Source organism: Astyanax mexicanus, chromosome 5, assembly GCF_023375975.1.
Source record: "Astyanax mexicanus isolate ESR-SI-001 chromosome 5, AstMex3_surface, whole genome shotgun sequence".
Taxonomy (NCBI): domain Eukaryota; kingdom Metazoa; phylum Chordata; class Actinopteri; order Characiformes; family Acestrorhamphidae; genus Astyanax; species Astyanax mexicanus.
Genome location: NC_064412.1, coordinates 16,790,001 through 16,804,539, shown reverse-complemented (window position 1 = coordinate 16,804,539; position 14,539 = coordinate 16,790,001). Strand labels below are relative to the sequence as shown.

The 14,539-nt window shown below is 38.6% G+C and overlaps 1 protein-coding gene and 1 long non-coding RNA gene across 2 annotated transcripts in view; one reads left to right on the top strand and one right to left on the bottom strand.

The window, feature by feature from the left end:
* Nucleotides 1-14,539, top strand: part of LOC111193775 (uncharacterized) — a 54,896-nt gene that overhangs the window by 4,700 nt on the left and 35,657 nt on the right. Inside the window, exon 2 of the long non-coding RNA XR_007439126.1 lies at nt 4,191-4,251. This is a non-coding gene — a long non-coding RNA (uncharacterized LOC111193775). The remainder of the gene's footprint in view (nt 1-4,190; nt 4,252-14,539) is intronic.
* LOC103025322 (G-protein coupled receptor 22) overlaps nt 4,992-14,539 on the bottom strand; it is an 11,531-nt gene continuing 1,983 nt past the window's right edge. Inside the window, exon 2 of the mRNA XM_015607118.3 lies at nt 4,992-7,599. Coding sequence (XP_015462604.3) covers nt 5,706-7,502 — 1,797 coding nt within the window. The 5' untranslated portion in view covers nt 7,503-7,599 and the 3' untranslated portion in view covers nt 4,992-5,705. The remainder of the gene's footprint in view (nt 7,600-14,539) is intronic.

Below are 14,539 nucleotides of genomic sequence, written 5' to 3'. Positions count from 1 at the left end.
TGTTTTTATTACAGTTAAATCAAATCAACTTTATTTTACATAACAAGAGTACAGATGTGGAGGTAAGTGAAAAAATTGGTGCAAGTTTCCACTAGTATGCAGAAAACAATATTTACAACATAGCGGAAAATAAGTAAAATAAAATAGAAAATATACAATATACACAATAACGTACATTATATATGCATGGTATTGCACTGTAGATGACACACAACGATGAAGATAACACACAACGAATATATAGATTTTACAATGCTATATACATTTGCTCATAATTTAGAGTATGTGTGTGGAAGGTAGACCTGGAATTACAATGTGTAACTGGAATTTTTACTACAGCAAAAATATAATTTTAATTGAGAGAAAGTGAAATTTAATGTAAATCTATCATAAAATATGACTAGTCAAAATTACTTTGTGGATATGTCGTCATATGTCTAGCCAGGATGAATATATAGATCTGTAGATCTGATATTATTTCTAATAAAAATCTAATAGCAAATCTCTAAAATAAGTAAAAACTGCATTAAAGAGATCTTAAATTTTAATTTTGTATCACTTTACTTGGATGATCCATTATAGAAACCTCACATGCTAAACTAACTCTAATACTAACCTTTATCCTAGTTATTAATTAACATTAAAACATTGACATAAATACCATTAGCCTTAACCTTAAATCTAACCCTAAACACAATTCTTAATGATTAAGGGTAGGGGTTAGGGTTAGGTTTATGGTTACATTCAGTAGAGAATAATTTACATTGAAATAAGAAATCAGTTAATTACATTTAATGGACATTTAGTTGATTGTCAGTTTACAATCTACGAGGCATCAACAGTTGACCATCCAAGTAAAGTGTTAAGTTAAGTTTTGTCAATAATGACTGATATATGGCTTGCATTGCTGGTGTCATTTTAGACCAAAACGGCTTGTAATACGTTTAAATTTCACTCTGTATATCACTAGCATTGTAGGTAGCATTGTATGGCCGACTATGGCTTAGGTTTATAAAGTAGGTGGATTAGGAGTTTAGACAACTAAATTGTAGAAAGTTTGCTAAACGTTAAGGGGCTAATAGAAGTGCAAAAAACTAAAAAAAGTAAATGTAGAATGAAAAGTGGTTGATTTGGACTGTCAGCAAAGAAACCTATCAACTTTAGTGACAGAAAGCGAGAGAGTGATGAAAGGGGCAGCAGAGAGAGAGTGAGGCTGGGGCATGTTGTAGAGGAGAAAAAGCACCCCTATCTAAGAGGGCAGATTACATAACGTGAATTCATAAAATTTATGTGTCTAGTACATACATACATACATGTATACAGTAAACATTTAACACATCATACTTTTGAATAACATCTACAGTTCTGTAGTCTGGAAGGGCTGCATTACCAGACACCCATGGAATGGCAGCTTATCTTCCTTTTCCTTTTGATGCAGCAGCATTGGTTATGTGGTTACTTATTCCACCACCCCCACAGATTCTCTCTCTCTTTCTCTCTCTCTCTTGGTCTCTGTCTCTCTCTCTTTTCCCCATCCTCCAAGGTGACTTTCCCCCTGCAGAGGCAGATGTCTTTGTTCTTTAGGCGAGTCTGGAGACTGGAAAGGAGAAGAGTGTGAAGGGAATAACGGAAGAAAGGGGGAGGGCTAGTGAGAAAATAGGAAGAAAATGACAGGAACTGGAACGGATGGGATTAAAAAAGGGATGTTTGAACCGAAAGAGTGAGCGCAAGCGTTGAAAAAGAGTGCATGGCAGTATTTACATCAGATACAGTGGGGAATTATACCCAGTCCCTCTGTCTCTCTTTCCCCCTCCCGCTTTTCTTTTTCCCTGTCTCTCTCACTCATATTGCCTGTTGACCTATGAGAGACAGAATACATTAGTACTGATGGATGAATCCTGTCCCCAGTTGTTGTGTTAGCAAACAATAATGTAATCTTTATGTCCTTACCAAATAGATAACATTTACTCTGACTCATAACCAATCAATTACTGAAGGACATGACTTTTGATTAAGCTCAGTTAAACATATGACATGTGAGTGTACATCCAGGTTTAGATTTTCCTTACTGGCATCCTCTCAGTTACACTTATTTTTTACAGTGAAATTTTAGCATGTTCATCCTCATTAAATGCATAGTTCTGTTTCCTGTTCCATCATTATGACAGTTAGATGGCATGCAATATAATTTTCACTCAGCAATTAAACATAAAGGTCTTTCAAATGGTTCTTTTGAAACATTTCTGGCTCCATTAAGAAACTTGTTTGTACAACCCTATATCAGAAACAGATGGGACAGTATGGGAAAAAAAGTCTTGGAAGAATCTTAAAAGATGATTGTTTTCATGATTTGGCACAAAAGCAGTATACAAAAACACGTAAAGGATCTCCAGTTTGCTAACAAATACACAAGAAAATGATTAAGATGTTTATAAACCATGTCCCTTAACGAAGGATTGGAGGGGATTCTATCCTCTCTATGGCATAATATCATTAAATTATGCATTATATAGAATTTTGTTAAGGACAAGGGCACAAGTGTAAGGTGAACCAGTGATCTCTGATCCCTCAGGTCGCACTGCATCAAGAATCGACATTTAAAAATAGCGGATAGCACCACGTGGAAAAGGGTTTCCTTTGGCAATTTTTTTTAAGCTGTTCAGTGTGGAGTTACACTAGTCTTATGTTAACCTTGTTCATAAGCGGTGTTGACTTCTCTGGGCTCTGAGGCATCTGGGGGTGCCCATCACATAGTGAAAACGTGTTGTCAGATAAATCAGTATTTCCAATATTTTAAAAATAAATAGTTGTGGTGCAATCCGAACCACAGACAAAATGGACGGTCCAAACTATTATCAGTTTTTTCCATGGATATTCTGGCATTTTTCAACAAGATAAGGGAACACGGGTACAACGCTATCCTGTGTGCAGTCCTGACCTGTCCTAGTAGAGAATGTGAGGAGACTTTGTAATGAAAAATGTGACAAAAATTGTCAAAATCACACTTATTTCAGTTACAACGAACTGTAACTACTTTCAGACTCATAAAAAAGAGAATACATTAAGACAGTTTTGAATTTGCGTGTTAACAGAATAGTAGTAAATAATGTGAATCAAAATAAACATTTTAAAAATAAAAATCTAAATAAGCTGCTTATGTGGCCTTACTTTGTAGTTTCACAAGCCTTTGCTTTGCCTTCTTTTAAAGCTTTGCTAGGAGCCACAGGAGTTCTAGATGGCTTCATTTGATCTTCATTAAGGGCATCCTTAACTTCTAAGAGAGTTGGACAGACCTCCTTTTCTGTTCCTCAAATGAGTCTCTAAATGTCAGTGTGTGTCATCAAACATTAATGGACATAAAAGGTTATTAAACTGCACATGTGGAGTAAAGCATGTACCACTAATGAGGACTGAGCACCTGCACTTTGCTCTAGCCTCTATTTACCTCAGTGGCCAGTAAGCCATTAAAGATTAAAAGATGACTCTTAAAGAAAAAGAGAGAGGGAGAGAGATAGAAAGAGAGAAAGAGATTAGAGGGGCTTTCATTTTATTGAGCGGCTTACCTACAGAATTTGGCGGTCAGTCATGGACAGAGATGCAGGAAAGTCTTAATTAGTCTCTTTTACTTTTATCAGATTCGGTAAACATTTAGTGTAGAAAGGCCTGAACCAAACCCAGGTAGACAATGTTCCTCAGTAAGCAGCCTAAAGCTTAAAGTGTTACAGCGTGACAGCTTAAAGCTTTACAGTGGAAAAGCTCTAGCTCTTGCTTAGGGGCATAATGCCTGGAGCTGTATGTGCACCAACAGGCAATGGCAGGAAGATCCCCTACTAGCTCCAAATTAAATTCCTTAATTGTATTTGTTGATGTGGGTATACACTAGAGCAGTGGTCACCAACCTTCTGGAGATGTAGCTTCCTGCAGGTTTCACCTCTAATCCAAATCTAATGTACCTCATTCAGCTAATCAAGCTCTTCTGCCGGCAGTAATTAAATGGTAATTAGATCAGGTGGGGTTGATTAGACTTGAAGTCTGCAGGAAGTTGAATCCACAACTTGACTAGAGGTTAATTTGGCTAATAACTAGTCTTAGTGGTATAATGATATGCTATTTGATTAAGAGTTTTAGTTGCAAGTAAAAAACAATGATGTATACATTTTTAAAGTATATGTACATTAATGTCATTCCAGATTACTGATTCCAGAAAACGGGTTCCATGGATCAGCTGCATGTGTTGATGAAAGCTAAGAGGTATGTTGTTTAATTGCACTCATAAATATACACTCTAAAACCTTATTTACACGTGGTCACCTGTGTCAGAAAATGTGCCCTATTCACTGTATAATGCCCTACTATACTACATTCTGGTAGAAAATGTAATTTTCAGGTCTCTGTAAAGATCCCACACAGCACTGTGTACACTATCGGACATGGAATCAGTTGTAGACCAGATGTAGACAGGGGCGTGCTCAGCACGAGACACCCTCTACACTACAGACCAGCATGCTGTGGCATCTTGCTCGTATACGTATTATTAAAAATGACAATGTTATCTGCATAATGCTATTTAGATGCTAACATTACCAAAGTTAGCTGCTTATTTGGGGATGATTTTTTAAGGTAACTGATATGGCCATATAATACACCCAGCAACAATATAAATAAAGCTTTAACTGCAAACTGTTTGCAATATTAACAGTTGGAAGTTGAGAGCTGCAGACCAGCTCTCAATCCCTCAGCTGACTGTGCGTGGGACGGTAAAGGTGAAATGTTTGCACCTCCTTATGCATGAGTAGAACAGCTAATGGTAGGATTAAAATGGCCTTTTAGAATGCCCTGCACATTTACATATAGTAATGAACATCATTATATATGAGCATTTATTCATGCAAACACGTTTATGAATACAATGTGAGTGTATGTGAGTGTACATGTCCACACGGCCGTATGTAATCCATATTATTCACATGAGTTAAATCAGTACAGCAGCAAACAATGGACTATATCTCTTTATTTATACAATTTGGGCTTATTGCTCATCTATTGCAAAATGCACAGCGAACACAACCAAATAGAAATCATTAAGACAGAAGGACACTGACTATTTATACATACATGGCACACTAATCAAAATAAATAGATTTAGACCTTGTTGCAGTTACTGTTCCACAGATTTGTATAATAATTTATAATGTTATTTACATCCCTGATCATGTACATAAATAAACACAGTAAATCTATTGCACTCTATCAATAAGAAGGGCACAGTAAGGACAATATGTATGCAGGTTTGTACATGATGTGAATAAATGCTTTAGACCACATTGTATAATGTCAGCATTAGAATTAATCTGCATGAAAGCTCTTCCATGCATACCCTGGTTTATGAAATTATTGCCCACAATCCCACACACACACACACACACACTCGCTTAGTTTCTAGCACCACAACAGTAAATCTGATCTACGTGTTCACGGTTAATTAGACAGTGCCCTGTGGTTTTCTCTGAGATTAGCTTGTGTGCTTTGGAACGTGCGTTTCTTATTAAACCGTATACTGGATGAATGATACATTTGTTGACATGCAACATCAGATGATTTCTCCCTTTTGCTCCTGTGTGTCCTGTAATTCTATTATACTCACGCACACATTTCTCTTTCACACACGCGCGCACATACACGCACACACACACACACACACACACTCACTCCCTGGTGGCTTCCGTTAGGCAGCGGTCAGTAGCATCGCTGCAGTCTGCCCTTAGTTTGCGCCGGTTCCTGGTATTGGTCCGAATGAGCGTGTGTGTGGTGTTTGTGCGCAGCCTGCGGAGACGTGTGTGCAGAACTTTGCGCAGTTTCTGGCGTGTGAACGCATACAGCAGCGGATGCAGCACCACCGTCCAGTAGGCAAGCACCAGAAAGCACAGCCTCAGGCGCTCCAGCCAGTCAGAGGGACCTATGGCCAGCAGGAGAAGGGGTGTAATGGAAAGAGGTGCCCAGCACAGCAGGAAGGAGAGGATGATGATCACGGACATTCGAAAGACACGCTTCTGGCGCTCCCGCCGGTCCCTGTGACGTCTCACAGCTCGGCGCAGAGCCAGGATGGCAGATACCGAGGCCCCCACACCAACACTAGGAGGGTTGTGCACACGAGGAAGACTCTGTGGTGTGGTGGCAAGGGATACGGTGGGAGTGGGACTTAAAGGTGTGGCTATGGTGGACACAGTTGGGTTCGGACTAAGAGGAGAGGTTATGGTGGATATAGCAGAGCTAGGGCTGAGAGGTGTAGATGTGAAAGATATAGCTGGGTTAGGGGTAACAGGTGAGGTAATAGAGGATGTAGTCGGAGTGTTAGAGTTCATTGATGTGGTCATGGTGGATATGGCTGTGTTGCAGCTAGAGTGCAGGGGTGTGGTTACTGTGGATGCGTTTAGGTTAAGATTTAGAGGTGTGGTTATGGTGGGTAATGAACGGCTAGGACTCAAGGGTGTTGACACCAAGGACAAGCCTATTGTAGGGGTCGGACTCAAAGGCGTGGTCACTATGGATATTGTGGGGGTTGGACTAAGCGGAGTGTTCATCGAGGGCGTGTTGGTCTCTGTGTTCATGGTCACTGTGGTAATGGTGTCTGAGACCACGAGTGGTCCAGTAGAGAGAGGAGGAGGGGAGATGGGTGTAGTCCTTGTCGTGTGATCCGGCGACTTTGCTGACCTCTTGCGTCGCTGCCAAAGGCGCTGGGCAGGCCGCCGGGCATCCCTCTGAGATCTGGGTGGGTGTCCAATGCGAATGCGCAGGGCCTGTAGGATTCGCGAGTATGTAAACAGCATCACGGACAGAGAGCACAGGAACATGGGCACCTGCAGAAGAAGATGAACCTGCAGAGTGCCGACCCATTCTAAGCACAACACTGTGCTGTTAGAATGAACAGCCACTCCCTCTGTCAACCCAGACACAAACCCCGCCTCCACAAATGGTAGGAGGGGCACAGTTAAAGATACCACCCACACTCCTGTCAGCAGAAAGGCTGCCCTCCGAGGTGTAAGCAGGCGATTGGCAGGTCGGACACTGATGTCGTAGCGGTCGAGGCTGATGAGCAGCAGGTTGAGCGCCGTTCCCACGCTGGCGAAGGTGGCTGTTGATTCGTGGAGGCAGCAGAGCAGAGTGTGGTGAGGGATGGAGGCCCCGTCCAGCAGGAGGAGTGTGGCGGTGACGGGCAGGCAGAGGAGACAGAGCAGCAGGTCAAGCGTGTGCAGGCTGAGTGTGACGGCATGGCTGACCGATTCCAGAAGGCTGCAGTGGCCGCAGTACAACACCAACACTGTCAGATTCCCGCCCACTCCCAACAACAACTCCAGCAGCAACACGGCGCCTACTGTCGCCCGGAAGCCGAGCCACGCCCCATCATTCTCCGGCAGTCCTGCACCCACGCCGTCACTCGCCTGTAAGAGTGGGAGTCCAGGACCCTCAGTGATGCTGCCATCCGTCTCCATCGAAACCATCATGCACCATCAGACACATTGCCAGCCCCACCCATCTATCATGCTCCGCCCTCTCAGTCAAGGTCTCTGGAACTTTGACAGGTTTTGCTGGTTGACAGACCTGACAAAAAGAGAGAGAAAAGTAAAGTAATAGTTTATATGCAGAAACAGAAAATCATTTTTACTCCCAAAAAAATTAAACTAAAGCTTCAGAATCAACTTCATTTGTGATTATATATGCTACGTTCATTAGAACAGAACAATAAATAAAAACAATAAGGTCTCAATTCACATATTAGTGCTTCAAATGAATGCACGCTACTTTTAAAAGCGTTTATTTTTTTTGTAACCAGTGGTGGACCACGAGTAAGTAGATTGGCATGCTAAATAAAATGGTTGTTAACTTACATTGCTAATTGTGATGTCTATTGTTTGCTGGTTTAGCAAGTAGTGTAAGAGTTGTTAACATTGTGAAGGTTGTGGGCTTCCTGTGTAAAACTGTTTCCATTAAAAGAAACATGTTTGCATGCTCGGCATCACAGATGGGACCACTCATTCCTTTCAGTTGTTATGCCTGAGGGTCGGGCTGTTTCTCCTTCCCCTGTGTTTTATTAGCCAGTCAGAGAAATTGACAATGAACATGTATAATGCAGGTATATCATTGTCGTAGACCAGAATGTGCTCTGCAACAGAGCAAGTAGGACCAGAAAAACTGCTATCTGGGCTGACTACTCACACAGTTAGCTCTAATCTCACGCTTTAACACCACACTTGCAATTTAAGGGATTAAACACACTGTGGACTAGCAACAGCAGCCTGCTACAACAGTTAAGTAGAACCCCCTTTCTTTCAATCCAGGTCTCTCAGATTAAATACACAGCCCAATGTGAATCTCACTCCAAAATGCTCTATTTGCAGAGATGCAAATATTTAATGAGAAATGCCACAAAACTAAACAATACACTGCATGTTGTGTTGCATTTCTAATTCTATGTTTTTAGCAGTTTTTACATTTTGGTTCTGATTATATCTTGCATGCAACTTGGAAAAAGGATAATTTGCAAATAAAGTACTGTATCACTGTTCAAGAACACAGAATAGAACTAATTTGAATTATTAGCTTGCCTGTAAATATGTTTTGTTTAAGCCCAAATGGAAGCGATCAGTGTTGTACGTTTTAGTTAGAGCCCACTGTTCTGGGTAAAAAATGAACTTTTCTTTTATTCAGAATTTATAAATAAAATAGTGTTTTTATACTGTTACAGTTTTCCTAAAAAACAATGAATTTTGTCACTTTGCTTAAAGTACACAATATATTGTGATAGATTGAATTGTAATCCCAGTATTGTGATATGTATTGTATCGCCAAGTTCTTGCCAATGTACAGCCCTAGTACATAAACACATACAGACTCACAAACACACATCATCAAATAAGTGGAATGGCTGAATCTTAAGTAAGGGCAACCTTTCTTTGATTCTGTTAGATGTAATGAGATATTGATTGTAAGGGATGCGATTATAAAGATTGTGTCTGTAGTTTGTGAGCAGGTTTACAATATGACAAACTCCTGACCATGGTTAGTGTTCAGAGATGCTCTACAATCACCAGAAAACTCATCTGATGATGGTATACAACTACAACCTGTGTGCCTATAATTTCACCATTACTGCTGTGAGGGAGAGATTCATCCAGGAAATTTATGTAAAACAACACCGGCTAGGGAACCTGCAGAGCCACCTCATTAAAACCAGCCGCAGGATTTGCTAAGATCACATGAAAGTAACTTAATATTAGAGTTACTGTCCTGACAGCTGAAAACCGTCTGGAGCTGAAAGAAAATATGTTGGCTCAAAATCACAGCAGCCCATGCCAAAATAACCCTCTAGACAAATAAATAAATAAATAAGTTTGACTGGGGGCTGATCCCATTTCTATGATGGCTGTTACTATGGCAACTGGTCTGCGGGTTTAAGTGCACGGACGAAAATGTAAAAAAGAGAGTGTGTGTGTGTGCGCATTTGCACAAAATGCTCAGATATTGCCTTTTTAACACAGCTGTGACACTAACCCCAGGAAGAAAGACTGAAGTTTTGTAACGAGTGCATAGGCGAGTGTGTGGTGCTGCCGTCACTGCGCTGATGAAAACAGGTCACTGGTGAGTGACAACATGGGACTGATATTTGGTGCTTGGGTCATGATTTATTAAAGAGCAGCCCAAAGCACTTGAACACACTAGAAGGTACACTAGATGTTCAAACAGGCTTTATATTCTGGCAGTTCAGCTTCTATAGAATAGGGCTAAGCAAGATATCAATATTTTTGAATCCTTTTATACAGGATGTTTAAATTATTGGGTAACACTCTACAACAAGGGTGTATTAATTACCACTACTTACCACAGTAATACACATTGTTAAATAGTTAATTAATGCCTACTAATTCTTATATACATATATATATATATATATATATATATATATATATATATATATATAAACTGACACTAGTTAAGGCATTATTTAAAAAAACAACATTTTAAAGCCTAAAAATGTTATAAATCTTTATTTATTTCAAAATGATTAGTTTGCAATGATTAATAATGTCTTAACTAATATCATTTCATCATTAGTTGAGACAATCTGTTGTAAATACTCTTAATTAATGTTCCCTTATTGTAAGATGTTACCAAATATTGAAATATGCAGGTTACCAACTGATTGCAATTTATTTCCATAAAAAAAGAATGTACATATTTTGTATGAAATTAATATCACAATATTTCAGGGTATTTTTGCAGAACAATATTCTTGGTCAAATGACAAAACACTATTTTTTTTTTATTCCTTTCGAAAATATACTAAATAAAAATTAAATTAAAATTACAATAAATACAACAGTTTAGTAAAAGGAAACAATCTATTGTCTTTTGTCTATTTTGTAAACAACAATAACACAAAGATTATGTTTAAAATAACAATAATGGAACAAAATTCATAATAACAACAACAATACATACCAATAACACAGAAAATTTGTAATCTAACAAAAGAGGTACCAAAATACTAAAGTGCAGAATAGTAGGTTCATGCACATAAACTGCAAACATGAACAATTATGCAAAAATATATTTTACAGAAACAATGGATATGGATTTTATATTGTGTACAATACAAATGATACACCTTTACTCAGCATAGTAGAAGTTTAAAAGGCAATTAAAAGACAAGCATAGTGACTTCATTCCACCATCTCAAACAACATAATCCGGTTCGGTTTACTGAGTCAGTGAACTATCTACATACATACACAGTTAACTATTTACTGTTTAAATACACTGTGTTTCATTTATGGTATTAAAAATTAATACTGTTCATTAACTGTTACACTTTGTAAAGGTGTTTATCATTCTATCATGTGAAATATCACCATTTCTTTGAAATGTATGCTGATATGAGTTTTATATGAGTAGAGCAAACGTCCTATTATTAACATAATTTCAGAAGAAATAATATCTACAAACGTATACACTAACATGCCGAAAGTCATCGGATAGCATTATGTAAATTGGTCATGAAGTGTTACCTCAGGGGATGGCTTGGAAATGGCCACATCTTTATAAGTTGTGAGGTGTTATCTTGTTAATGAGGTTGAACACTCAGACCTGCCAACATGTATCCATTTTGCACACCTGGCACACATTGTGAGATCCTAGGAGGCTTGTCCGATTTCATGTTCTAAAGTAGGTATATCGTTTGATTTTGCATTTCACCAGTTTTATTCACGTTGTCACTGATCCACAGAGATCTGGGTATAAGCAGAATGCTTTCGGCCAGTCAGAGTGCTTCATTTTCACCCAACAATCCAGCCTTACCTAGCTTCAAGCTTAAGGAAGAGATCTTTTTAATGATGAGACCCACCACTGGCCGCTGTATGAATGAAATTTCGTACAATGCGTGTCTTTAAGAATGAGTGGGGTGGATTTGTACTGGATTTGTAAAATTCTTTTAAGCTTGGCAGGTCTGCCCAGTGTGCTCATGGCAAGGCATCATGAATAATTGACAATCTATGGTGTCACTCAACAAACAGTGGACATGATCATGACTGGTGGTATCTGGCTAGACTTGTCCATGCAAACAGACAACAGGCTCTAGCAGAAATCACATTCACATTCAATGCAGGAGACCCCACATACATATCACACACGTTGGTGCTGCATTTTTCAGCTTCCAGATTACACAATTCTACTTACTGTCCCATGACTTTTGGCATGTCAGTGTACTGTCTGCACACACATGCTCAGGGAGAGTATACCAGAGATGCACCAGCAGCTACAGATAGAAGATAAATAGAGAGAGACTAAGGGAGCACAAGCTGAGAGAGGAAAAAGTACACAGTAGCAAAAACAAGATTGATCAATGTCAATAATGGTAAACGCTGGGGAAGAAAGAATGAGCGGGGGAGAAGTGTGAGGTGCAGGTGGATGCTGAGTTGTGGAATCGCTGGAGGGAAATGTTTATATCTCGTTCTCTCCATCCATCATTCTGCCTCACCTTTCCATTCTTCTCTGTCACTTTTGTACACCATTTCTCACCAAATCTAATCCCTCTCCCCCGCATGTTTGCACTCAGTTAAATTGTTTTAAAAAGTGTTTAAAGACACTGTATACAGTCTGCAAGAACAAGTAATTGAATCCTTTGGAATTACTTATATCTGTATCATTGTTTTCTAAGTTACAAAAAGAAAAAGAAAAAATATTTACTAGGGATGCACCAATGTGGGAATTCTGGGCCAATGTCGATATCCGATATTACACTTGTACATCTATTGATGACAAAATACACATTTATAACATTTATTACAGAGAGACTACACACCCCGTTATAATTTTATAACTTTAAAACTAATACAAATAAATAAATAAATAAATACCTTAACTCAATTCTAGTAGCGCTGCCAGCATCACTTGGTCCTTTTCCAGCGTTTGTGCTTATGGGACAGTTTCCCGGACAGAGATAAAGCCTAGACATAGACTATGCTTTTCTTTCATTGTTCCTTTCAATGGAAAATCTCACTTTAAAATGCTGTTTGTAGAAAATCGGTCTAACAATAAATTGTTGTACACTCAGGTCTTTAGAGCTGCTTTTCTGTAGTGCTGCTTTTCTGTCTTAAGAGGGCTTCTGAAACCCACACTTCCTGTCTCATCTCCTTATTTGAAACACCCTGTGCCAATTAACTCTTTAAATTAAAGTCATTAACACCAAGGATACTTTCTTTTTTTTTGCCTGCAATGAATATGTACAGTAAAATATATAAAATATGTAGAAAATATGTAGAAATACATTTATAAATACAGATTTACATATAGGTTTTGTCAGGTATTGGTATCAAAAGTACTACCAGTTAACCAGTAGCAGGATTATAGGTGTTTAAGGCTTATTGAGGCTCCGGCTCACATCTGATAACGTCTTCTACTGATAATGTCTTGACCTACACAGTATTAGGCAGGTAGGGTTAATGATAAGGCTGATCGTTGCGTCACACAAAAACCACCAAACTACACCTGTAATGTATAGAAAATTTTTATTTATGGCTTATCTTCCAGTGAATGTCAATTTAAAGTTTATTTTTATTTATTTTTATCATTTAGGAGTATTACTGTTGGTCTTTTTAGACATTTGGTCTTTTAAGATATTTTGATGTAAAAAACTACAGCCAGATTCACAAAAAATGACAATTGCAATGAATGTATACAGTTAGATTTCTATATTTCTGCATAAATTTGAGGTAAACGTCATTAGATTTTCACACAAGTCTTAAAAATAGGTAAGGAGAACCAAATCAAACAAATGCTACATAAATATTAGGCTTGGTCATTTATTTATTAAATAAAAAAGTTCAATTTTGTATATCTGTGTGTGGCAGAAGTATGTCAACCTTTAAGATTAGCAGATAATTTGAATATGAAATTAGAATCAGGTGTTTAATCGATAGTATGACATCAGTAGTGTGTAATTGGGCAGAGCCCAATTGTGATCTACATAACCCATGCTTGTGGAAGAGTATCACGGCTCAAATAAAGAACCTTTCTGGGAATCTCAGAAGAGATGTTGATACTCATCAGACAAAATGTTACAAAAGACTTTGTCAATCCACAATCACACAGACTGTGTACCAATGGAGGAAATTCAAGATCACTGTTACCCTCAAGACTGGTCGACCAACAAAGATCACACCAAAAGCAAGGCGGGCAATAGTCTGCAAGGTCACAAATAAACCGAAGATAACTTCTTAGCAACTGAAGGGCTTTTCTGACCATAAGACTCTGAACAACAACAGTGGTGTGCATGTCAGTTTGGTAGAGAGAAAGCCGCTGCTCTTAAAAAAGAACATTGCTGCCCGAATGCAGCATAGGTTACTTAGACATGCCTAAGGCTATTGGAACAATGTTTTGTAGACAGATAAGAACAAAATTATTAATAACTGAATTGTTGAAACACTGTGGAACACAGTGGTGGTACTACCATGGTTTTGACCTGTTTTGTTGTATTTGGGTCAGGAAGGCTTGCCATCATTGATAAAACAATTAATTTTTAATAATATCAGTACATTCTTAAGGAAAATGTCAGGACGTCTGTTCATGAACTGAATCTCAAGAAGTAGGTCATGCTACAAGACATCGACCCTAAGAACACAAGAATAAAGTTAATGTTTCAGGATGGCCAAGTCAAAATCCTGACCTTAATCCAGTTGAAATGTTGTGAAATGATCTGTAGCGAGCAGTTCATTGGAAGAAACCCACCAACACAATAGAGCAGAAGCTGTTTTTGTACAGAGCAAATTTCCAAGCTAAAATTCCTCCAATAATAATGCATAAGGGGGTCACAATAGAAAGCAGAACATAATTTTGCCACTCACAGATATTTAAGGTCCAAGCACGTTATTGTTTTTAATATTATATCCTTATCTGATGAAGATTTAAGTCAGATTCATTTAGGACCACTGTATGCCCAGGTGTTTGTGGACACCTAATTAATTCAGCAACTTCAAATTGCTGAAAC